Source organism: Onychomys torridus, chromosome 7, assembly GCF_903995425.1.
Source record: "Onychomys torridus chromosome 7, mOncTor1.1, whole genome shotgun sequence".
Lineage (NCBI taxonomy): Eukaryota > Metazoa > Chordata > Mammalia > Rodentia > Cricetidae > Onychomys > Onychomys torridus.
This window is the reverse complement of record NC_050449.1, coordinates 59199644-59223140: the sequence shown is the minus strand read 5'-3', so window position 1 is coordinate 59223140 and position 23497 is coordinate 59199644. Positions and strand designations below refer to the sequence as shown.

The following is a 23497-nucleotide window of genomic DNA, read 5'->3' as shown; positions in this document are numbered from 1 at the left end:
TTCACTCTGTAGCCTTGGCTGGCCTGGAACTCACTGTGTAGAACAAGCTGGCCTCTAACTCACCTGCCTCTCTCCTGAGTGCTGGATGTACCAGCATGTACCACCATGCCTGGCCATAATGTAGTCTTCCAACACACACACTCAGTGCTCACTGAACAGGTAAATGCCATTCCCATGCTTGGAGCCTTTGCCTTCTCTTCAGCGCTTCATGAAATGGGTAATAGGTTTTCGTGAATTGCAGCCACCCCACTGAGCTGCAGTCCACAAGGATTTGTGCCTTCTGTCTGTTTGGACATCTAGAGTCCAACCTGCCCTGCTCCGCCCTGCCCTCCTCAGCTTCTCTACCTGTCTTCCATTTAGACCTGCCTGAGCGCTCACAGCTCAGCCGTCTAGAGCATGTAGTCTTGGCATTCCGCTGGCATTATTATAGGGTGAATTCTAAATACAAGTAAGCTTTTCAAGAGATACAGGAGACCATCTCACCCTTGTGGTACACTTTACCATCTATATAAAAATAAGAGTAGCCGGGCAGGGGTCACTCACGCCTGTAATCCCAGCACTCGGGAGGCAGAGCCAGGTGGATCCCTGTGAGTTCGAGGCCAGCCTGGTCTACAGAGCTAGTCCAGGACAGGCACCAAAACTACATGGAGAAAACCTGTCTCAAAAAATAATAAAAATAATAATAATAATAATAGTTCTGTGGTATGAATCTTAAAGGTTCTTATTAATAAAATCAAACCCGAGGCCAGTTATTGGGGTGAATGCTGGAAGATCAGAGAAGCAGAACAAACCACAGCTATCTCACCTTGCTAGTTCCTCAGGTGATCCTGTTTCCTCAGGCTGGAAGCTTCTGAGTCTCATCCCAATGACTCTCAGCTGAACTGTGCTGCTCCAAAGCCTGAATGCTGAACCAGCCGAATGCTTAACTAACTAAATGCTTAACTCACTTAGTTCCTGGTCCTCACGCCTTATATACCTTTCTCTTTCTGCCCCCACTCCCTGGGATTAAAGGTTGGGTTTCTGGGATTAAAGGAGTGAGTCACCATGCTTAGCTGTTTCTAAAGTGGCCTTGAACTCAGAGATCTGCCTCCCAAGTGCTGGGATTAAAGGCGTGTACCACCACCACCACCACCACCACCACCACCACCACCACCACCACCACCACCACCACCACCACCACCACCCAGCTTCTGCTCTGGCTTACTCTTCCCATTTTCTAGCCACCATTTGTGGCTCTGTATCTAGTGGCTGTCTGTTCTCTGACCCCAGATATGTTTATTTCGGGGAACACACAATATTTTGGGGAACACAATACCACCACAGAGTTGCATTGGTTGAGGCGCTGTCTTGAATAATTTATGCACCTTTTTACTTACTCTGGTATTTTTGTTGTTGAGACAGGGTCTTATTATATAGCCCTGGCTAGCCTATAATTAACTATATGGTATAGGCTAGCCTCCAGCTTTCCTCCTCTTTCTTCTTACCTCTACTAAGTACTGGAATTACATGCATGTGCCACCACCCCCAGCTTGTGTGTGTTTTATGCATATGTGTACATGTGTGAAGGTCAGAGGTCAGTGTCACTTGTCTTCAGCCGCTCTCCAACTTATTTTTTGAAGCAGGATCTCTCACTGCCCCTGGAGCTCACTGGTGATGCTAGACTGACTTGCCAGTAAGCCCCAGGGATTCTCCTGTGTAACTCCAGTGCTAGAATTATAGGTACACATTCTTTCCTTCTTCCATGTTGGGTTCAGGGACCAAACTCTGTTGTCAGCCTTGGTAGCAGATGCCTTTACCTACTGAGTGAGCCCTCTGTGGGTCTTGTTTTGGTTTTTTGTTTGTTTGTTTGTTTTTGTTTTTGTTTTTTAAAGATTTTTTTTATTTTATGTGTATGAATGTTTGCCTGCCACATGCGTGCCTGGTATCCAAGGAGGCCAGAAAAGGTGTTATAGCCCCTGGAACTAGGGTTACAAACAACTCTGAGCTGTCACGTGGGTGTTAGAGATGAAGCCTGGGTCCTTCATAATAACAGAAAGTTGTTGGGGTTTTTTTTTTTTTTTTTTTTTTTTTTGAGCTGAGGATCGAACTCAGGGCCTTGCGCCTGCTAGGCAAGCGCTCTACCACTGAGCTAAATCCCCAACCCACAGAAAGTATTCTTAACCACTGAATCATCTCTTCAGCCTCCCTTGTTCTTTGAGACATAGTCTGGCCATGTAACCCAGGCTGACCTTGAGCTCATCTTCCTGCCTTGACCACCTCAGTGCTTCAAGTTTCACATTGCTTGTTTGTTTGCTGTGTACTCTGAACTAGAATTTACTGTGTAGTGCAGGCTAACCTCCTTGAAACAATCCTCTTAACTTTGCCTCCCAAGTACTGGGAGTAGCACTATACCTAGCTCATGTTATCTTTTTGTATTGGTACCTTTTTTTTTTTTAGGTTGATTTATGAATGTGTGTATGTGTGATACGTGCATGTAGGCACAGTGTTTGCAGAAGCTAGAAGAGGACATCAGCTCCCCTAAAGCTGGAGTTACACAGATGGCCACCTAATGTGGGTCCTGAGAATTGAACCCAGATCCTCTGGAAGAATAAGTGTTCTTAACCACTGAATCACCGCTCCAACACCACTACCACCACCACCCCTTTTTTTTCTCCCCAAAATAGGGTCTTTCTGTGTAGCCTTGGCTGTCCTGGAACTTGCTCTATAGACCCAGCTGGTATTGAACTCAAAGAGATCTGTCCGCCTATGCCTCTAGAGTGCTGGAATTAAAGGCATGTACCACCACACTGGCCTACCACCTTTTTTTAAATAAAGAAAAATAAAGTCTCACTATGTAACCTGGCTGGCTTAGAACTCTCTCTCTCTCTATGGACCAGACTGGCTTCAACCTCACATAGATGTAACTGCCTCTGCCCTACTGTGTGGTGGGATCAAGCGTAGATCATCAGGCCTAGCAGCAAGTATTTTTACCCACTGAGCCATCACAATGACCCTTGTTTTGTTTTGGAGGATAAGATCTTGTGTAGGCTCACATTTAACTCAAAATTCTGCCCCAACCACCATACTGTTGGGATTACAGATGTGTGTGTGTGTGTGTGTGTGTGGCTGATACATTCATTTTGATGATAAACTGAGACTCAAAAGCTTGTCGCTTTATTCATGGTTATCCAGCCCAAGGCTGTCTGATTAAATCCTTTGATCTTTCAACTTTATCATGACTCTGAGATAGCATCAGGAGGAGCCATAGGAGATCTGAGAAGTCAGCTGTGGGAAACTGAGTGCCATATTCTTTATCCCTTCACCTGTTCTTCCTATAGAGCTTGTTCAGAAGCCAAGAGTGTCCTCCTAGAGATGCTGTGGTCGAAGGTGTCTCAGATGATGACTAGGAGAGCTGATGCCGCCAACCACACTCACTCGAGCGGTTCCTTCTGCCAGCCTCATTTCTTTGACTGCTCCATCTCTCCTTCCCTAGGTTCCTATTTGCCTTCCAGCTACTCTTTCTCCCCCTATGGCAGCAAGGTCTCAGGTGGCGAGGATGCTGACAAGGCACGTGCCAGCCCCAGCGTGAGCTGTAAAGCCAGCTCAGAGTCCAAAGCCCTGGACATCTTGCAGCAACATGCCAGTCACTACAAAAGCAAGTCTCCCACGGTAAGTGAGGCATGCAGCCCAGGTCCTTGTCCAAAGACCAAGAAATCAAGATCCATAGCATAGCATAGGAGAAGTGGGCAAGTTCAGGTTCTGACCACGGTGCAGCTTGGCTGACTTGACATTGACCCCATGGGAGCACCCCCTTTATTTATAAATACCCTGCATTTTTAAGACTCATAATGTAGGGCCCTGGTTAGATCACTAGTGTGTATATATCTCATCATAGTACCTTTATGTTTCCTTTCCTTTCCAGATAAGTGATAAAAATTCTCAGGAGAGAGATCGGGGAGGCTGTGGGGTAGTTGGGGGTGGTGGCAGCTGTAGCAGTGTTGGGGGAGCAGGAGGTGGTGACAGGAGCGTCGACCGGCCCCGCACTTCCCCTTCCCAGCGCCTGATGTCCACACACCACCACCACCACCACTTGGGCTACTCCTTGCTCCCAGCACAGTACAACCTACCCTATGCTGCAGGTAAGGCTCTTGCCCCTCGCCTCTGGTTTTGTTTCCTTTCACTTAGTAGCACCTGTAGCAAGGCCCCTCCAACTTGTAATTTGAGATGATTCCTACCACTTGGGATGTTGAAGCAGGAGCATAAAAATCAATTCAAGGAGGGCTGTGAGATGACTTGGTAAAGCACTTGCCTTGTCAGTGTGGGGACCTGAATTCAGTCCTCAAACCCATGTAAAAAGACAGATGTGGTGGTGTGTGCTGCAGTGGTTAGGTGGGAGGAAAATCAGGCAGATCCCACTAGCCTCACCTACTTGGCAGTTCCAGGCCAGTGAAAGACCCTGTCTTGAATAAAAGGTGGACAGCACAGGAAGAATGGCCCCCAAGGTTGTCCCTTGACCTCCACACTCACGTGTGCAACACACACAGGCATGCTCGCTCACTTGCCATCTTGTGAGATGGACCATCTTAACCAAAACACAAAGCAATGTCCACTTTGTCCTGAGTTCCAGAGTCCCTGCATTAGGCTGACAAGTATTTCCTCCCTGGGAGCTTGGGAACTTTCATCTTCAGCAGAGTAAGGAAGGGATGTTTCCACTGCTGAAAAGAAGCAGTTGAAAACCAAGCTGTACCCTCACCCACTAGGTCTGGCCAAGTATCAGGGTTGTTGTTTGGTTTTCTGTCAGCACCCCAAAAATTCAGTAGCGCCAGGGGAAATTCCTCCCTATATGCAGCCAACTGGTGGGGTGTGGAGGCGATCTCCTGAGTGCTACATTAAATGTGTCCTCTGCTTGCCCAGGACTTTCTTCTACAGCCATTGTTGCCAGCCAGCAAGGCTCAGCCCCCTCACTCTACCCACCCCCCAGGAGGTGAGAATGGTAAGTAGCTTTTGCTAATCTGGGTGACAAATTAACAGGAGTAGCTGTGTGAGGTCAGTGGTCTGGAAAAGGGGGCCATTGGCCAAGCCTATGGGACTAGCCTCACAAAGCTATGGACATCCAAGGGTCTGTGGAGGAGCCAGTACTAGCTGGCTTTCCCTGCAGTTCTTCTGTGTGTGCATATGTGCAGAGGTCAGAGAACAACTTACAGGGAACTCTAGATGGAGGATGGAACTCAGCTTGGGCTTGGCAGCGGACACCCTTATTCACCACACCATCTCACCAGCCTCAGCTCGTTTTCTTAGAGCGCCATCTTGTGGTTGTGATACCAAGCAGGCCACAATGACCTGTTCACCTGTCATTTTCCTTTGCAGAACACCAAGTGCCCAGATGAAGTCAGCTTCGTGGGCCAGCCTGGCTCATTGAGGTGGTGCTGGAGGTGCCATTTTCCATCAGTCACACGGTGTTGATCATCCTGTTTGCCATGCCTACCGTGACTGAAGGCAGACCCTTGGCTATCTCACCTCCACCTGACCCTTCCTCTTCCTCAGGAGCTGAAGAACTGGTACTCTGCAAAAATATTTATTCTCTCAGCCACAGTTGAGACTGTTGTGGCATCTATGGAGATGAAGGTATAGGAGCAACCGAGGGAACAGAGCCTCATCCCAGAGAAGTTACTGCTCTGTTAGCCCAGCCCCTAGTCCACCGCCAGAGCAGTAGCCTACACACACCTGGGAGGGACCCCAAGCGTGGGGTACAGTCTGGAGACAGCACAGCAGCCATGCCCCTTTTATTGTCATTACCACCATAAACAAGATCCCCTGTCTCCTCAGTGGTTTGGGCCCTGGGAACTGGCAGCACGTGGAGAAATTAGAATCTCAGGAAAGAAGTTGGGGGCTGTTTTCCCTGTGATTGTGAAGACAAGGTCTTCAAGCATGGAGACATCCTCTTCTAATATGAGCACAGATAAACGCTCAGAGCCTAACCTGTAAAGGGAGAGTAAGGCATCCCCCCCCCCCCCAGCCTTGTGCTCCTATTAGGCAGAAGGTAAGGGTTCTGGCACCAGCACAGGGGTCCCCAGGGTGCTGGGAGGAGCTGGAGCATAAATGGAGTCTGAAATTGGACCTGCTTCCTCACCAAAATTCCTGCTGCTTTTCATCTCCCAACTCCTTGCCCTTTCTCTTCTTTTTAACCCCTTGGTGCCTTTCCAGGGGCGGGGGGTATCCCCATACTGACCTCTTCTACTGCTTGGCTCTTACAACTCAGGCAGAATAGACTTCTCCCAGCATGGGTAACCTGGAGCCTGCCACATCACTTTAGGGCATGAACCAGAAGGCAGGCTGTAGGAACCCCCGGCAGTTCTAGGAGACATCCAGTCTTCTGAGTATCTTTCTTATTTAGGGTCACAAATGTATCCAGCCCAGTTCCTCGTAAAAGGTACATGATTTTATACAGTTCACTCTGTAACTCCATGTGTGCCAGTATGAGGCGTGTCTTTGTAACACACATTTTTGTTTTAGGGACCACTGGCCAAGGGAGATGATTTGCTCCTTAGACCCTGAAATAGCATATTCAAGCATTATATACCCAAGCCACAGAGTGGACACAGTGGGATGTGGCTTTGGGGTACAGACAAGTCTCTGTTCTCCTGAACTGCAAAGTCGTGTGCTGGGAAAGTGATGACCTAGCTTTATTGGAGTCACTTCTTCCCAGAATGTGGGATGCTTTTTAGCTCTCTGCTATTGCAGGGTGTCGTCCTTTGTTCCCCTCTGGGCTGCAAGAGAGAGAAAGATGTACAGATACTGGTCTAGGCTAGCAGGGAGCTTGTGACAAGAAAGTCAGAAACGGCACTTGGAGGATGGTTTCTTTGGGAGAGGGAGGTGGTGGAAGCTGGTAAGCACAAAGACCAAGGGAAGGTGGTTCCCAAGGACCTGTGAGCCCTCCCTGTGTACAGACAGGCTTGGTTGTTGGCACCTCCTACCTACACACCTTTCCCGTTCCCAAGTCCTTATTTTTGTTCAAGTTGGGTTCTGGTCACTTGAAAAACTCTTTTGTTTTCAACCTGTTGGCCGGACCCTAAGCAGCTCTTCCCTCACCACCATGTTGTCCCAGGAAGCAGTACTTTGGGCAGTGACCCCCCGTCATGGAAGTAGATATTGGAGAAACCGTCCTACCTAACCCATTACCCATTCTAAGAGGGTGACAGGCTTTCTGCCTGATTATGCCTCCCCCCAAACTCCAGTGAATAGAGCCAGGTGCCCATCTGTTCCTGTTTGTTTCTGAAATACTGTTGTGTGTTTTGTATGTATCTGTGGCACTGGCTTGCAATGTGCTTTGTACATATTGTAAAGAAACCATTGGAGCAATTTTCTTTTTCGTTGGGTAGGCATGACCCAAATTCCTGCCTTTTCTATTTCATTTTATACTAGAGGAGGTACATCTGTATTTGCAAGACAGCCTTAGGTTCTGCAGAAGGGAACAGCTCGCGCTCTCTCTCTCTCTCTCTCTCTCTCTCTCTCTCTCTCTCTCTCTCTCTCTAAGTCAGCTCTTTGATCCCTCTATTCAAGTGCCCCTTGAAGAACAGGCCCTGCCCTGCAATGAGGTTAGCGATAGAAAAATGACTCTGTGTTCTCCGTCTGCTCCTCCTGGTCCCTATCTGAGTCCAGTCTTCTCTCCCTGAAATAGTATCACATAGCTGCCGCTGTGGAGATCCTGACTAGTGCTGAGAGACTGGCTGTCTGCCTCCACACTCCACAGGGGGAACTACCTGTGACACCTAGTCAGAGACCAGATCTGGTCCAGTCTGCCAAGCCTCTCACTGAGCCACCCCGCCCAAGCCCTTGGTGTTCAGTAATCTCTGAGACCTATGTGGAGAAGCTACAAGTAGGGCCTCACCCCAAAGAGGGCAGCCACAGCTTGACGGCTGCTGCCTAGGATTCATGTCGGCCTCCTCAATGGTGTGCCAGTTCCTTCAGCTCTTCCCTGTCTTATCCATGTACATGTGGTCTCCACTTAGCCTACACTGTCCGCACGTCTCAAGGTCAAAGAAACACACAGAGAAGGGTAAGAGGGTACCCTCTAAAATAATCACTTCATGCATCTCCTCTCCAGGCTCCAGGGTGGGGTGGGGGGCTTAGCTTAAGGGAGTTGGGAGTTAAGGCTGCAGAAGGGCTAGAGAATTGGGTATAGGTTTGAGGCCTCCTCGTCACTTACTACCCCATATACCCTATCATTGTGTACTCTGATGCCCCTCAAGATTCAGCTGGGCAGCTAGCTGGCCCATAATTCTGGGCCTTTGTCATTTATTACTAGGGCATCCTAGGAAACTTTCCAGTGATTCCCTGCCATGGCCCTCCCAGGCCTTGTCCCCAGCCCCTCCTGCCCCAACCCACCCGCTTGCCTTGGTGCTCAGCCCTCCCACTGGGAGCAGGTTGGGGCAAGCTGGAGGCCCGGGCTGGAGGGGCAGTGTTGCTGTTCACAGCTTTTGTTCCATTGGCGTTGCTCTGTTGGATTTAATTTCAGTCTTCCTGATTCTTCCCTTCTGTGAAGTGTACATTACCAAGTTCCTTGTTTTTTTATATATATATATATAATAATATATATATATATACAAACTGTACTCTTTTTGCCTTTGTACATTCAGGCAAGAAGAGAAAATAAATCTTTTTAAGAGACAATCACAAATCTGTGAGGGCTGCTGGTTATTTCTCCTGGAGTTTGCTGCTGAGCTGGCTGCTGCCTCCTCCCCTAGCTCTTCTGTTCCCCCTCAGCTTCCTCGTCTCTCTCTAGTCCTGCTCAATATGCATCCTCAGCTTCACCTCCACTGGCTGACAGCAAGCTGTTGAATCCAGTGTGCAGACTACTTTCCCTTGGAGCCTTTTCCTGCCCAGCATTGTTTTTTGGCTTGGCCACTGGCTGATCCTTTATCCTGGCCTCTTCTTTTTACCCTTGGATCCCATTCACCAAAGTGGCTTTGGACACCTGGGTACTCTGAGACCTGTCTCTCAGAGGCCCTGACTTTGGACGTGCATTCCTCTATGAAACTATGCAGCTGGGAGCTCTCTGCCTGAGATTTTGCACTACTTAAACCTGCCTGGGAATCAGAATGGAAGAAGGTTTTAGGAACAAGTGGGAAAATAACCCCCCAGCACTCCACCCCACACAGACCCCACCCATCCTAGCCTCCAAAGTCTGCTGGTCCAGGAACCATTCCTGGACTCCCGTTGTACCCTATGAGATCAAGGGCTAAGGATTTATTGATAAAAGCTTTTGATGAGACGTTCAAAGAGTGGTACCCTTCAGAAACACAGCCCAGCCAAACCATGTTCAGGCTTTCTCTTTTCCTGACCTTTCTCCTCCCCTTCTCCACTGTCTCTACTTCCTTTTCTTAATTGGCTTTGGAACTGAAGTATATTTTTAAATTATTTGTTGTATTTATTGAATAAAGTTTTTAATGTCCCTGTTCTTACATTTAGACTAAAGTTTGCCTTTCACGTATCTCCCTTTCCTATCCCCCTCTTCACCACCCCAGTTTTCTGCCTTCTAAGTTGCTTTTTCAAACGAAGTGCTGGTGCCTACCCACTTCCTCCGATTGTGCACTGCTGTCAGTGGTGGTCTTCAACAGCCCAGTTTTGGTGTGTGACGGGTAGGTATGTCGTCTCCAGGTCAGCCCATTTTACTGGCTGCATACAGGAAACCTCCACATACAGCATCAGAAACCGTGTTTCCCTCGGCTTTGCAAGCCTGGGCTGAAAAGTAAAGGACTGAGTGAGTCTTGTTTCTTTGTTAGCCCTGTTTATTTGTAAATGGATTGCTCAGATTTTGCATTTGAATCTTGACCTCCCTTACTACCTTTAGGCTGCCTCTAGGAGTCATCTGTTTGATGGAGGGTATTTTCAGACCAATTCTAATTTCAGCTCACTTTGAAAGGAATACCATGTGCAAGTGGAGCCCAAGTTTAGTGACTTGGCTAAATAAAACACAGGTAAGCGCCATAAAAAATAAGTTGAAAATGGGTCAAGCGTATGGAGAAACTAAGGGTTGGTTATAAGGCACTTGCAAATCCATAGGTAGAACAACTGAGGGGAAGGGATTTAACATGCATGGGGAGAAACCTGAGAAGTGAGGTGATGGGAGTACTTATACTTAGCCCCCTCTCCAGGACCAGAGAAATGATTCTTCATGCTAGTGGTAAAAAGGGACTAGAAGACATGCCTTAGGAACACTGGGCTTCAAGAGGAGGAAACGAAGAAGGAAAAGAATGTGCTATTTCTTTGAAAGACCTTAGAGCCACTGCAGAGGCCGAGGCAGGAAGATGGATACAAGTTAAGGCCAGAACTATAGCGACCTTGAATCAAAAAAGGGAAGGGGAAAGGGAAAAAGGAAAAAAAAAAAAGATTTCAGGGATATGAAAATCTAAAACCTAGTTTTAAGCCCCAGCCTTCTATTAACAACTGGAATTCTGAGTTAGCTACTACCACACAGGAAAGTGTTATGTATACACCTCTCTCCAAGGGCACTTAGTGTCTCCCTAGCAACCCCACATTTCAGTGTAACATGGCCCCAGAGATGAGCAGGTCTTTCCCTGGTAAGTGCAGATCACATTTGTATTATGTTAAGTTCTAGTAGTGATAGTAGTTGGTCCTGGTACAGGAATAAAGAACAGACCAACCACAACTTTAAATCAGTTTATTGACACAGTAACACAACACACTTGCCTCCCTGACACCCCCACACCCAATGTAGATCTCTCTCCCCTCTTTTCCCTTTAGAACACGCTGTTTGGTGAAGCAGTAAAGGGCAGGCCACTTCTACAGCCCAGCCTACCCTGGGCCCTGTAGAGCAGGCACTGCTTGGAACCTGCTGGGGAGGCAGTCAGTACTATGCTTGGCCAGCCAGAGGCATCCAGTCCCTAACAACAGATTCCCCCACAAATCCCAAGCCCTGAGTTTGCTAGGCTTCCTCTCAGCTCTTGCTAGAAAAGAGATCTTGGGGCCTGGGCCACAGAAGCCAAGAACTCCGGTGGTAACTTGAGATGTAGTTTGGCTAGTTTCTTAAGGCCCAGGCACCCCCAAAAAAGCCCTGGTGGTGGGGGGTGATTTCAATGCCCCTATTTAAAATGCACTGGTAACATTAAACAGATTAAGCCAGCTTAACCAAATGCCAGAATAACACTAAGCTGTAAAGAAAGCAAGGTCAGACCTGCTTACACCAGGCCAGACACAAAATGCCAAGAAGCCCAAGGTGGAGTGTCAAAAACAACCCAAGGACACTGCCCAGGAACTAAAAAGCCTATACTCAGGAGCTCCTGGGTGACAGGAAGCAAAGAAAGAAAATACCTAAGTCTTAAAAACCAAAAAAAGAAAGCCCAACTGCAAGGAAACCCAAGCCTAACAGTGCTGCCCACCTGCCCCTGGTCCAGGCAGTCTCTCCCCCTCCAGGCAATTTCTTCCCCTAGGCTAGATGGAGCACACCATAGAGCAGTTTAAAAAGCTTCTAATGCCAGTTCATAAACATCTTCATTTACTATTGGTGATTACATGTGAATAATATGCTTATACTGTTCTTTATGGAAAACAATTTCAACGAGTCAACTCCGAGAACACAATGGGCGACCCTCAACCTGAGCCCTCAGTGTCCTTCCCGGGACAGCCAGAAGTACTCCTCTGTCCCTGGGCTTCCCAACTTCCCCTCCTGCCCACTGTGGCTCCTGGGCAAAGCATCCTCTATGACCATTAGTCCTCATCAGACAAGTTCTGGTCCAGGGGGTAAACCATGAACATCACATCTGGCCGAGAGGGGACACAGGGATGACCTGGACGCACAATCTCAAAGCCCAAGAAGCTGAATGTCTTCAGGAGTGGAGCTGCAGAAAGGAATCATAGAAAGGACTCTGATGAGGCTCAAATCCAGGGAAAATCCCAAAGATGGAACAAAGTACTAGGGCCTCAGGTACTCCCCCTTAGCCACAACTCTCCCAGTTTGTAAGGTAAGTGTGCACAGTGCACAGCTCTCTGCTTCCACCCCAGGGCGTGCCACCCCCCACCCCACCCTGCACCCCCCACTAACTGGGCTGTAGGCCTCAAATGGTTTTGAGTGCTCACCTCTGTCTTCCCGGCCCTTCCTGAAGCAGATGAAGACGTAGTTCACTTTCATCTTCTCCTCAGCAAACTCTAGCAGTGCTAATAATCTGCAGAAACAAAGAGCTCTGCTCAGGTCACGGCCACCTCCACAGACTTCCCCACCCCCACCCCCAAAAGGGCCTCTGCAGCCTAAGAGCCAGCAAGGTTGATACAGAATCTCCAGGAAAAGGACCCCAACCTAGAGCCCTATACTAAGAGAAAAATAAGTCACAGATGGGATGGGGGTGGGTCTCTCTCCCTATAATAGAGTTCACCACCTGTACCTGAAAGTAATACTGTCTTAACCAGTGCAGGTCACAGGACAGTGTGGGGCCTTCAAGAACCCAGTTCACTGTGGGTATTATACTAGCTAGGCCCAGTGTGGTGGTTCACTCCTGTAATCCCAGCACTTGAGAGGCAAAGGCAGGTGGATCTCTGAGTTTGAGACCAGCCTGGTCTACATAGTTCCAGGACAGCCAGGGCTACATAGTGAGAGCCTATCTCAAAAGAAAAATTGAGGTTAGTTAAGAGAATTGTTCTAAGACTGATTTTTTCAGATGGGCTACTTAGAAAGCAGTGCCCAGTCCAATGAAATCCTGCCTCTCTACCTGTATTCCCTGGCTTTTGGAACTGCACCTTTGTACGGTGGCTCAAGGGGAACTGGCAGCTGCCTATTAACTGGTGGGCAACTGTTTAATATATTAATGGTTTCCTTTAATTGTATCTAGAGCAGGCCTGATTTACTGGCTAAAAATGACCTATAAGGAAGCATTATCTACTTGGAGAGTCTAGAGCTAAAGAAGTTACAGTCTTCCCCTATAAAGCTGTTATTCCCAATAACCATTTTCTTTATTGTCTCCTTACCCTTCTTTGCTCCCATCAGCTAATAATCCATCTGGGATTTCTATAAACAGGCTCTGGCTGGACAGGACTGCGTCCCAGGAAGAGACTTTCACCTCGGTGACCTCATACTGGAAATGGACGATGTGAGGTTTCCCATCGTTCACAGGGAGGTCCTGGGTTACAGTGAGCTTCTCGTCCTGAGAAGGAAGGTTAGGGCAAAGGACAGGATCACTACTACATGCTACATCCTGTGTTCCCTAAACAAGACGGTGCTGGCATCCCTTGAACCATTCTCAGGGTAGTGGATCATGGGGCATGTCAGAAATACAGAAATACCTCCTTGTGAGCCAATTGCAGCCATTTCTAAGAAGCACTTGGTTGGGAAAGGAAATCTTTACTAAGAACCAAGCGCTAAGCACTGTGCAAAGTACTAGTCATGTATTAATATCTCTACCTTAAATATGAGGTAACAAGGCAAGAGCAATTTAGTAACAGGCCCAGCTGGGATTAAAACCTAGGTCCATCAGGGCTTTTCCTTCCCTCTCTAAGAGAAAATGTCAAAAACAAATGAAATTCCAGGACTGTTGCACTGGAGACTGAGGCAGGAGGATTATGAGTTAAAGGCCAGCCTGGAATACACAACAAGACTGTTTTGTTTCTTGTTGTTTGTTTTTGAGAGAGGGTCTCACTATATAGTCCTGGCTGGCCTGGAACTCCTAGAGATCCACCTGCCTTTGCTCCTTCTTAAGTGTTGGAATTAAAGGCATATGCTACCATGCTTTTAAAAAAAAAATTTTTTTTTTTTTTTTTTTTTTTTTTTAATAGCCAGACAGTGGTGGTGAAGCCTTTAATCCCAGCACTCAGGAGGCAGAGCCAGGGGATGGATCTCTGAGTTCGAGGCCAGCCTGGTCTACAGAGTGAGATCCAGGACAGGCACCAAAACTACACAGAGAAACCCTGTCTCGAAAAACCAAAAATAAATAAATAAAATTTTTTTTTCTTTTGCGTGAACGATAGCTGCACGTTACAGTACACACCTATAATCCCAGCATTCAGAAGTTAAAGTCAAGTCCTTGAACATCGAACTCAGATGCCCTATTATTAACTTTCCATTCCCAGCCTAAGGAAGAAGCTGGACCAGGTCCTGGGCCTCAATCAACAGCAGATTAAAAGACAACAAATAGTACTAAATGTTTCCTCTGGGATTTCAGAAAAGGCATAAAGCAGCTTCAATTGAGAAAAGCTATCAGTTCCCGTTTACCCACAGTCACCCTATCATCTCTGCCTAAGAGAAAACTAAGGAAAAATTGCAGGACTTGAGTGAGCTCAATGGGATCTAGAAGGCTCCACCCAAGCTTCCATACCAAAATCCTTACCTTATATATTAGAGCTGAGAGAGAAGGATCCCTGCCGCCCCCTCGCCCACCGGGGATCTTCGACAGTGGGTGAGGGGCATCAGGAGCACCACAGAGGCCCTGGAACAATGTGCCTGCAGCACTGGAGCTGGGGACAGTTACTCAAAGGCAAAATACTACTGCAAGAGACAGAAGGTCAAAAAGTGAACGCCAAGACATTAGCCCACACCCCTTCAGCCCTGCCCTCCTGCCTAAACAAGTATTCTAAGGCTACATCACTGCTCAAGTTTTCCCACTTGAGCTTCCAGAGTGCATATTTTTTGGGGTCAAGAGGCATAAAGAGTCCCAGAAAGCCAAGGGAGTGTCTGACCCATCAAACATCTGTGAATTCTGACAGAAATCTCCAGCCAGTCTCTCCTTTAACCAGCTGTGCCTTAGCCATCTATGTGGTACAATCACTAAGCTTCAAAAGGAGTGGCAACATGGACTGGGCACTAGGGGCTGAGAAACTACCATGGTCACTCACTTTACATCCTCTTTTCCAAAAAGGAACTGTAATTTAAAAAAAAAAAAGCCCCAGATTGTTCTAGGTTTATGAATGAAACTAAATCTTGGATTTGGCTCCAGAGTATCATGGTCTGTCTCTGATCTGCCACTAAATTCTGGGCCTTCCACTTTCTCAGGTCCCTTCTTTACCTAAGCATGAGAGCATGGAAAGTATTGACAAAACACACAAGTGTAAGACAAGGGGTATCTGTGCTGAGCCCTGAATAAGGAGCCAAGACTCAAATGGCTTACAGGTATTTAAAAGCTCTCCAGGGGTTGGGGATTTAGCTCAGCAGTAGAGCACTTGCCTAGCAAGTGTAAAGCCCTGAGTTCTGTCCTTAGCTCTGGTTAAAAAAAAAAAAAAAAAACTCTCCAGGACCTGTTGCCATCACATGGATGCCCTATCTAGCAGCCACTTTAATCTTCAAGCAGACACAAAAGGGTTTCAGATCTGCTCCACTTCCCTCGTTGGTTCGGATTTAATGGCAAGGAAAGGAAAACTTCATCACGACTCAGCAACAGGCTTGTCCCATAACCCATAACCACAACATAACACATTACCATGGGGACTGGAGTGAACAGGAATGCTACAGCCAACACACACAACTGTTGTAGCTCTCTACAGAACTGTGTTTTTTGTTTCTGTTTTTTGAGACAGGGTTTCTCTGTGTAGTCCTGGCTGTCCTGGAACTCAATTTGTAGGGAAGGCTGGCCTTGAACTCACCAAGATCCATCTGCCTCTGCCTCTCAAGTGTTGGGATTTAAGATGTGTGCCAGCCACCACTGCCTGGCTACTGTTTTTTTAGCAATGTCATGCTGGCAACTTGAACAAGCCAAGTGTGGCATATCTACACTACAGAAATCAACATATGCTGGAAATTGGGGTTTTCCTCCCTGAAATGGTGTGTGGCATATTGGTTGGAGTTCTTTCAAATGAAAAGCAACAAAACTAAATATACCATCTAGTCACTTAACCACTAACTGGCCTGTATTGGCTTTCCAATACAAGAAGTCCAAGCCCACCATGGCTCAGCTCTAAGGGATTCCAACTGGGGGTCTAAAAGCATATGTAAATGAGAAATGCAGTTCCTGGGGTGGTATCCACATCTGCAGATGGTTATATATACCTACCTCCTGCCTCCTGGAAATCCTCAGGGAATACTTCTCAACTCTTAGCCTTACCAACAGCTACTGGACAAGGATGCGAGTTATTTTCTACTTTATACAAGTTATTGTGACTTCCCCTTCTAACGTGGTAAGGAGCAGAAAAGCAAGTCAGGAGTTTCCCATGGAAAGACACAAACCCCATCTGAGGCTTCCCTTCTCAATCCTTTGTTGAGGTTCTTCTGTGGGGGTACCAGAAGACTGGGCTGCTGGAGAAGCTAGCTGACTGACTGGCTAGCTTACAGTGACTGGCAGAGGACTGGGCAAATCAATTACCCTCTGTGACAGGTAAGAAGGTATCTGAACTGCTTGGGTTCACAAAACAACTAGATCACCAAGGCCCTTGTAATTCTAGAATTCTGCTGCCAGACTTCTACTTGACTGACCTAACTGAACTTAAGCCCCACATTCCAACCAGTATCCTGATTCTTACCTAATTCACACTCAGAAATGGCAGAAACCAGGGGCCACCCCAGAAAGGATCACAGTATGGGGGGCAGGACACAATCTTCTTTGTTTTCCTAGAAATAACTCCTGGAGCCCCCATCTTTTCCTATACTAATCTGTAAACCTGTGATACTTCTGGTTTCTTTACATCTCCAAGTAAATACAGTAAAGTCCATGCCTTGGTAACTGATCACACTTCCCTCCACACACACAAGATCATCACATACAAACTCTGCTATTCCCCTGTAAAAAGCCTGCAGAAGGCAAGTGTGTACACAGGGATCCAGGTCTAGTTCCCTAACAAATAACTGAGTAGACATGAGTTCATAAAAATTACCTTCACTGTCCTTTATAATGCATTGATTACTCAAAGTGAATGGCAGATTACTATACACTTAAAATACCTGATTGTCATTTCTGAAGGGAAAGGATGAAGGATGGACAGCAACTATGGAATATGAAATTATCTAGCAACAACCACCTCTTCTGATACTGACTTTAATGTTCAAACAAGATACCAAAATCTGTAGCCCTGGCCGTCCTTGAACTCACAGCGATCCACCTGCCTCTGCCACCCACAAGGCATGTGCCACTACCATCCAGAAAATGTGGTTCCTTAAAGACAAGTCTTTGACACAAGATACAAAGGCTTTCATAGTCTATTTGTTTTTTTGGTTTTTTTTAGCTTTTGTTAATCTTTCCACAGATTTTAGTTACTCCACTAGGGGGCAGAAATGGCCCAATCCCGTCCACAAAAAACAACAAAGACCCAGGATTTCAGTTCATTCTAGCATGAGATGAGAGAGATGGCTCAACAGGCCACTAAGCCTGATGACCTGAGTTCAACCCCCTGATCCCACATGGGAAAATGAACAGGCTTTGAACTCCATACACACTAGACACATGCACACACAACAGATGAATGAACTTAGCATTTTTTAAAGAAGTTTAAGGCCAGAGGCGAAAAGATGAAGTCAAATGTATTATACTGTACCCAACATCCAGTTGGCCCAGTAGTCCTGCTTTTTAGAAGAGAAAATAAACCATACTGGAAATGAAGGTGTCTGGGATCCACAACCAAGGCAACTCCCAAGACATGGGAGCTTAGAGCTGGTACTGTGCCTGTTTCCCCAGCTGTTAAAGAACCTGCCCCTGGAACCACCCCTCAGATCATCTAGTACCATATACAGTTCACTTACTGTCCATAATTCACAACATCTGTGAGCTGACTGAGTGCCTGCCTAGTAAGCACGGCTCCAGGTTTGATTCTCCAGCAATCAATACATCAATGAAATGTCCTTAGCAAGCCATAATTTCACATTACTACCACCATGCAGTATATGTAGCAAATGTATACCTGGGAAATGTTGATGCTAAGTCAAATTTTTATCAGATTTTTAAAATCTTGACCTTGAAAGAAGGTCTCATTTAGCTTTTGCTGGCCTCAAACTCTTTGTACATGAGGACGACCTTGAACTTCTGATCCTTCTGCCTCTACCTCCCAAGTGCTGAGATTACAGGTGTGCACCATCACACCAGATCTATCTTTAAATATAATGACAAAGGACTTCTGGGGCTGGAGATGTAGCTCAGTGGTAGCATTTGCCTGAAATGTACAAAGCCATTTTGTGGGTCTAAGTGAGCCCCAGTACAAGGAAAAGGAAAAACTCAACAAGTGACTCGTTTGTAGCCCCATGTCTCTGGAGGCTGAAGCAGGAGACTGCTATGAAGTCAATACTAGCACAAACTACACAGTGATTTAGAATGGTGAGACCCTATCTTTAAAAAAAAAAACAGAAAAACTTCCAGCTCACTTGGTCATTCCCTCCTCCCTTTTATTTTTAGTCTGCACAAAGCACAACCTAATCTAACAAATACTTGGAATTCAAATTCTCTGATAGTATAGTTTTTCACTCTGATGCAGAGGTCTCCTCAACCCATTCAAGTCTGCTCCCTTTCATCCCCACGGTCTGTTAGAGATGATCACCTGGCCTTGGTAATATAAAAAAATCACACACCCTGTAGTCTACATTCATTTTCTTCACTTCTTCTGAACCTGCTTCATACAACACCCAGGGTACCCTCAGTTCCCTCACCCAGGCTGCTTGTACCCTAAGACTTGGAATATCTCTGATGAGTAATCCTTATGTAAAGCAAGACTAATCCAGAGCTACAAGCAACTTAGCAAAAAGGACCTAAGAAGAAAGAAAGCATCAGCCACCTTCAATCTAAGGTGACCACAAAGTCTGATTTCCAACTGTCAATTCTCTTAGTATCTGAGAGGCTTTGATTAGTGCCAGGCATAAGTCACTAAGTCACTTCACCAGGGCTGTTATATGCTCCAAAGGGAGTCTACTTAATCAGCATGAGTATAAGAAAATGACATCACTACTCTGAATCATAGGCTGAAAGCAAAATTGGGTTTTGGTTGATTTTCCACAAGAAACATACATCAGATGGCAGCCAGAAAATCTGTGCTCCTGATGTTTGCTAATCGCACAGCTAACTAACTGGTACATCTGATGGCAGACACCACTGTATTGCCACCTGTGGTTGCTAGATAGCTAAGCAACTGTACTATATTGTACTGTACTTCAAGACATTTTTCCATTTTAAATTCTTCGGTGTAGTTTATACTGTTAGCTCTTCACACAGTCCAACCTCCCCTCTGAGGGAGGGCAGGATTACATCATTGTTTATATAGTATCAAATGCCTAGGAATTTTCGTAAAGCTTTTCTTATACAAGGCATTTGCTGCTGCTGCTAGCAGGAAACTGTCTTGCTCAAATAACAAAATTCTTGCTCATCAACTGAGCCATTACAGTCTACTCTATAACTTCCTGTCTTTTTTTTTTTTCCTTCATTGTTGTAGTTTGCAAAGTTTTATTGATCATGTACCCCTGGCTGGTCTCAAACTCACAATGTAGACCACCTTGCCTTGAAACTTACAGAGATCTGTCTGCCGATACCTCCAGAGTGCTGGGATTAAAGGCATGTGCCACCATGCCCAACCCTATCACTTTTAATGAGCCTTCCAAGTCATGGTGTCAACATGAATTACCACTGTATACCAGTTTACAACAGAATGAACGGCTTCTTCCAGAAACACTCATTTGTAACATGCTCTGTCCTACTCCGTCTCCTTCACATACATATGCACAGCTCTAGGGCTAAATCTGGATTTCTTGGCAGAATGGGGAATTGCTATTATTAGTCCCCATTGCTTTCTATCTAAAGTGTACACCCAAAGTAGGGGTATTTCTGCCTAAACTAGCTGTCAGTCTCTCTACTGCCCCACACTCAAGCAAAACTGCTGAGAAGGGTGGGGGGGCGACTATCTGGGAAGAGAGACATTCCATTACAGAGGAAACCATGCAGTGAAGGAAACCATGCAGTGAAGGTACTATTAGTAGCCCTGAAGTGCTCGTGGGCCCACCCTACCCTACAAAACCACCTGTGGAACCTAATGTTTCTCCCTAAAGCCCACCACACAGATTGACTATACTCCACATACTGGACTGACATATGGTCCCAAACAGACCCTGCACAGATACTGTGTCCACAGTCCCTACTACTCCAGGCAGAAAAGGTCACAAAATTTGATTTCCTCTTCAATTTAAACCTATTGTTGAAAACACATAATAAAGGGGTCTTGTACTTGCTCTTCTTCCCTCCCCCACCATCAGGAATTCTGACATTTTGGAGATACTAATCTGACTGCTAGAAAGGAAGCGCCTTGTTTTCAAAACACTGCCAACTCTTCTGCAACAATTTCTTCCAGGAAAGTAGGCCTCCCTCTCCTGAATTTTTCACTGGGGCCAGGGAAGTTGGGAAGCCCATCCCCCACCCAATGGGAACTAAATTCTCAGCCAGCTCCCTACACTGCACATTCAAAACACTAACACTGCCTGGGAAGAACATCCGGCTGTTATCAGAACCCGTAGTTAGGACTCCAACAGGATTCCTTTCAGAAAGTTAAGGGCCATCAGAGAAGGCTGGGAAGGACACTATGGAAACAAGATTGCCATAAAGCAAAGAAACCAGACACCCTGTATACCCCACCCCCAGGCCAAAGGAGATGAGCCTGATCCAAGGACCAGTTGCCCAGGCCCTGGCAGGCCAGCCGACTCCTCCCTCCACCTGCCTCACATAGCCAAGCCCCTCAAATTACCCACACACTAAAGTGAGGGCCCTGGAGACAAGCGAGCCTGTTTTGCCACTTGGGCAGCTGGAAGAAACCTTAAGCTAACTCAACCCTCTCCTTTTTACATGTAAGCACATTGGCTAAGTGAAGCAAAATTGGAACTCAGACAGCTAAGACTCAATTAGTGAAGGCCCTTAAGTGTTGGTTTCAAATACTCCAATGTCTAGCTCAAGCTGCAAAGGCCTTGGCACTTAGACCCAATCAGTCCAAAGGACTCCTGAGAATGACTGCTGAAATGCCCTACTTCCAACCCCCAGATAAAAACCACATTTCACATATCCTCAAACCTTGCCCTCCTTCCTCCGCACACACAGCTTTCCAGACCACAACAGCACCTTTTGCATCTTGCATCATCCAAGTATACACCCACCTCCTGAGCTGTGAAGGACTGGGTTAATGAAAATGGAATCAAAGAATGGAATGTAGTGAGGGACCTAGATGGAAAGTCTCTAAAGGAAAAGGAGAAAGCAGAAAGGGAATACAGGCAAAGAGCGTTTGGTAGGTTGGTGATTATCAACCATAACAAACCAGGAAATAGGGAGTAGGTTTCCTATATGGAGAGAAGAAATGGGGATAGGAGACTAGATAAGATGTTGAGAACTGGGAAAAGAACATGACTAAATGGAGCAATAAGGGTAGGAAGTAAAAGAGAATTTCCTTTCTTATTTTTTTTTGAAAGACAAGGTTTCTCTGTGTAGCTCTGGCTGTCCAGGAACTCACTATGTAGACCAGACTGGCCTTGAACTCAGAGATCCACCTGCCTCTGCCCCAAGGCTGGGACCAAAGGCGTACACCACCATTGCTAGCTCAGTTTCCTGCCTTTTTTTTTTTTTTTTTCTTCCAAGACAGGGTTTTTCTGTGTAGCCCTGAACTCCGAGACCCGCCTGCCTCTGCCTCCCGAGTGCTGAGACTAAAGGCGTGCGCCACTGACCGGCCAGATTCCTTCTTAACAGAGGAAGACTAAGGAATCCCTAAAGAGGAAGCCCTTGTAAGTAGAGGAAAGCCTGGCACTGCAGGAATGTAATGAGAAAGGCCAAGCTTTCTTAGGGCGAAAGCGACCGTATTTTTCAACCCAGGCTCTACATGAGAATTAACTTGCTCACCAGGCTCTACCCTAGGCTAAATGGAGTAATCTGTGAAGGGGAAGAACAGATAGCTGTCACTGATTGAGTGATTTAAGATATACTGAAATGTGAGGGAAATGGTTGGGAAAAAGATAGCACTGGACAAGCAGGAAAGAGAAAGTTACACGATCATTCAGGGTAAAAGGAGCCTATGTGAAGAACAGCAACAATGAAGATGGTACTTGTGAGGAAGCCATGTCTGGTTTTGGAGCATTGTGGATCTGCTTGCTGAAGGTCAGAGGCCATAAAAGTCCAATATGGGGACAAAAGATCAAAATGAGTTTCCAAAAAGTTTAGAAGAGGTCAGCGACAAGCCCTATGGGAGGAGGAGGGGTGTGAGGAATCATATCTGAACTGCTATTGGAAGCCACTTTAATAGATAAGCGAGTGTAGTTAAAAATCATGAGAAGTTGCAAAATTATGGAATATTTTGGGGAAGAGAATCTGGGGAAGAAATATGGGATATCTGGGGGAGGTGGAAAAAAAGAGAAAGGGAATAGAGGGATGTGTTTTACCTACTTTGGTTGAGAGGGTAGATGATAAAAATTAAGAAATCCACTCCATTTCATTTCATTCCCTCTCTTCAAACCACGGGGGAATCTGGGTCTAGGCCTTTAAGTAGGTAAAGGCTCACCACAGTCCTGTTCTGAAGGCCCTGGAGCGAAGTTTAAAGGTCTTCCCAGGAAAGGGGACAGGCTAAGTTGTGTGGTTTTGAGAGATGGGGGTTAAGAGAGTCCCAAGTAAGACTTTATGGTGTTTAAAGGGTAGGAGTATGTTGAAGAAGAGTGTTGGGGACACCATTAGGACACCAGGATGGAGGGCAGGAATGGAGTCCGAAGTGTTGGAGAAATAAAAGGAATGAGGTTCCCAGACAGGAAGATGGGGCCTAACTGGAGAAGGATGGGGAGGGAAAGTGGGCCGGACCAAGGGGTGACGGGACACCCCAAGGAGGGTGGGAATGGGGGAAGGGGTCGAACTGAACTGCGGGACGGAGCCCACCTTGGCCGGGCAGGGCTGAGAGAGGAGTCTGGCTGCTGGGGTGCCGTCTGCACTGGAGGGCGGACTGAAAGCGACTGAGTGACTTGTGGAGGATTTAGGGGAGGTAGAACCAATTCGGGGACGATGCGGGAGAAAGCCCAGGATGGGGAGACAGACACCGTTCCGCGGGGCTCAAGAAACGGGGGGCGACTGGCTGGGTCCACGTTTGGGGGGGGGGCGCTTTGGGCGAGAAGGAAGCCCGGATGAGGGGGATGGGCCGGGCCGGAGGAAGGGGGTGAAGGACGGAAGGAGGCCCAATTTCAGGGCTGGGGCTAGGTGGCAGGGGTGGCGAAGGCGGCCCGTGGGGGCGGGTGGAGCCCCGTGGGGGCGGGTGGAGCCCCGTGGGGCCGGAGACCGGGGCTGGAAGGGGGAGAAGGAGGCCGCTGGAGCTGCGGCGAGGGTGGGGGCGGGGAGCCTGCGCCGGGCCGTTACCTGTCCTGGGTGTTTATCATCCTCGGTGGCTCTGCTCAGGGTGGGAGGAGGCGGCGCGGGGAGTGGGTAGGTGGACGAGTGGGTGGGTGTGGGGTCGCGCGCGCGGGCCGGTCTCTGCGGGCTAAGTCCCTGTCAGGCCGCGGGCCGAGAGCCCTCCTCTTGCCTCAGCGAGCGCCTGCCTCCGACTGACCCTCCCCGGCCGCCGCCGAGCAACCGCCCCGCCCCCGAGTGCCTCATCTGCATAACCCCGC

At 47.2% G+C, this 23497-nt stretch overlaps 2 protein-coding genes across 2 annotated transcripts in view; one reads left to right on the top strand and one right to left on the bottom strand.

Annotated features, from left to right (window-relative positions):
* Positions 1-9453, top strand: part of Znf609 (zinc finger protein 609) — a 151629-nt gene extending 142176 nt beyond the window's left edge. The window contains exons 7-10 of the mRNA XM_036192239.1: positions 3473-3648; positions 3902-4118; positions 4894-4972; positions 5347-9453. Coding sequence (XP_036048132.1) covers positions 3473-3648; positions 3902-4118; positions 4894-4967 — 467 coding nt within the window. The 3' untranslated portion in view covers positions 4968-4972; positions 5347-9453. The remainder of the gene's footprint in view (positions 1-3472; positions 3649-3901; positions 4119-4893; positions 4973-5346) is intronic.
* Positions 9454-10645: 1192 nt separating this feature from the next.
* Positions 10646-23463, bottom strand: Oaz2 (ornithine decarboxylase antizyme 2). The gene is given in 6 exon segments (XM_036193090.1): positions 10646-11837; positions 12076-12161; positions 12958-13133; positions 14313-14393; positions 14395-14470; positions 23247-23463. Coding segments are annotated over 6 exon segments (570 nt in total). The 5' UTR covers positions 23267-23463; the 3' UTR covers positions 10646-11706.
* Between the last annotated feature and the right edge of the window lie 34 nt (positions 23464-23497).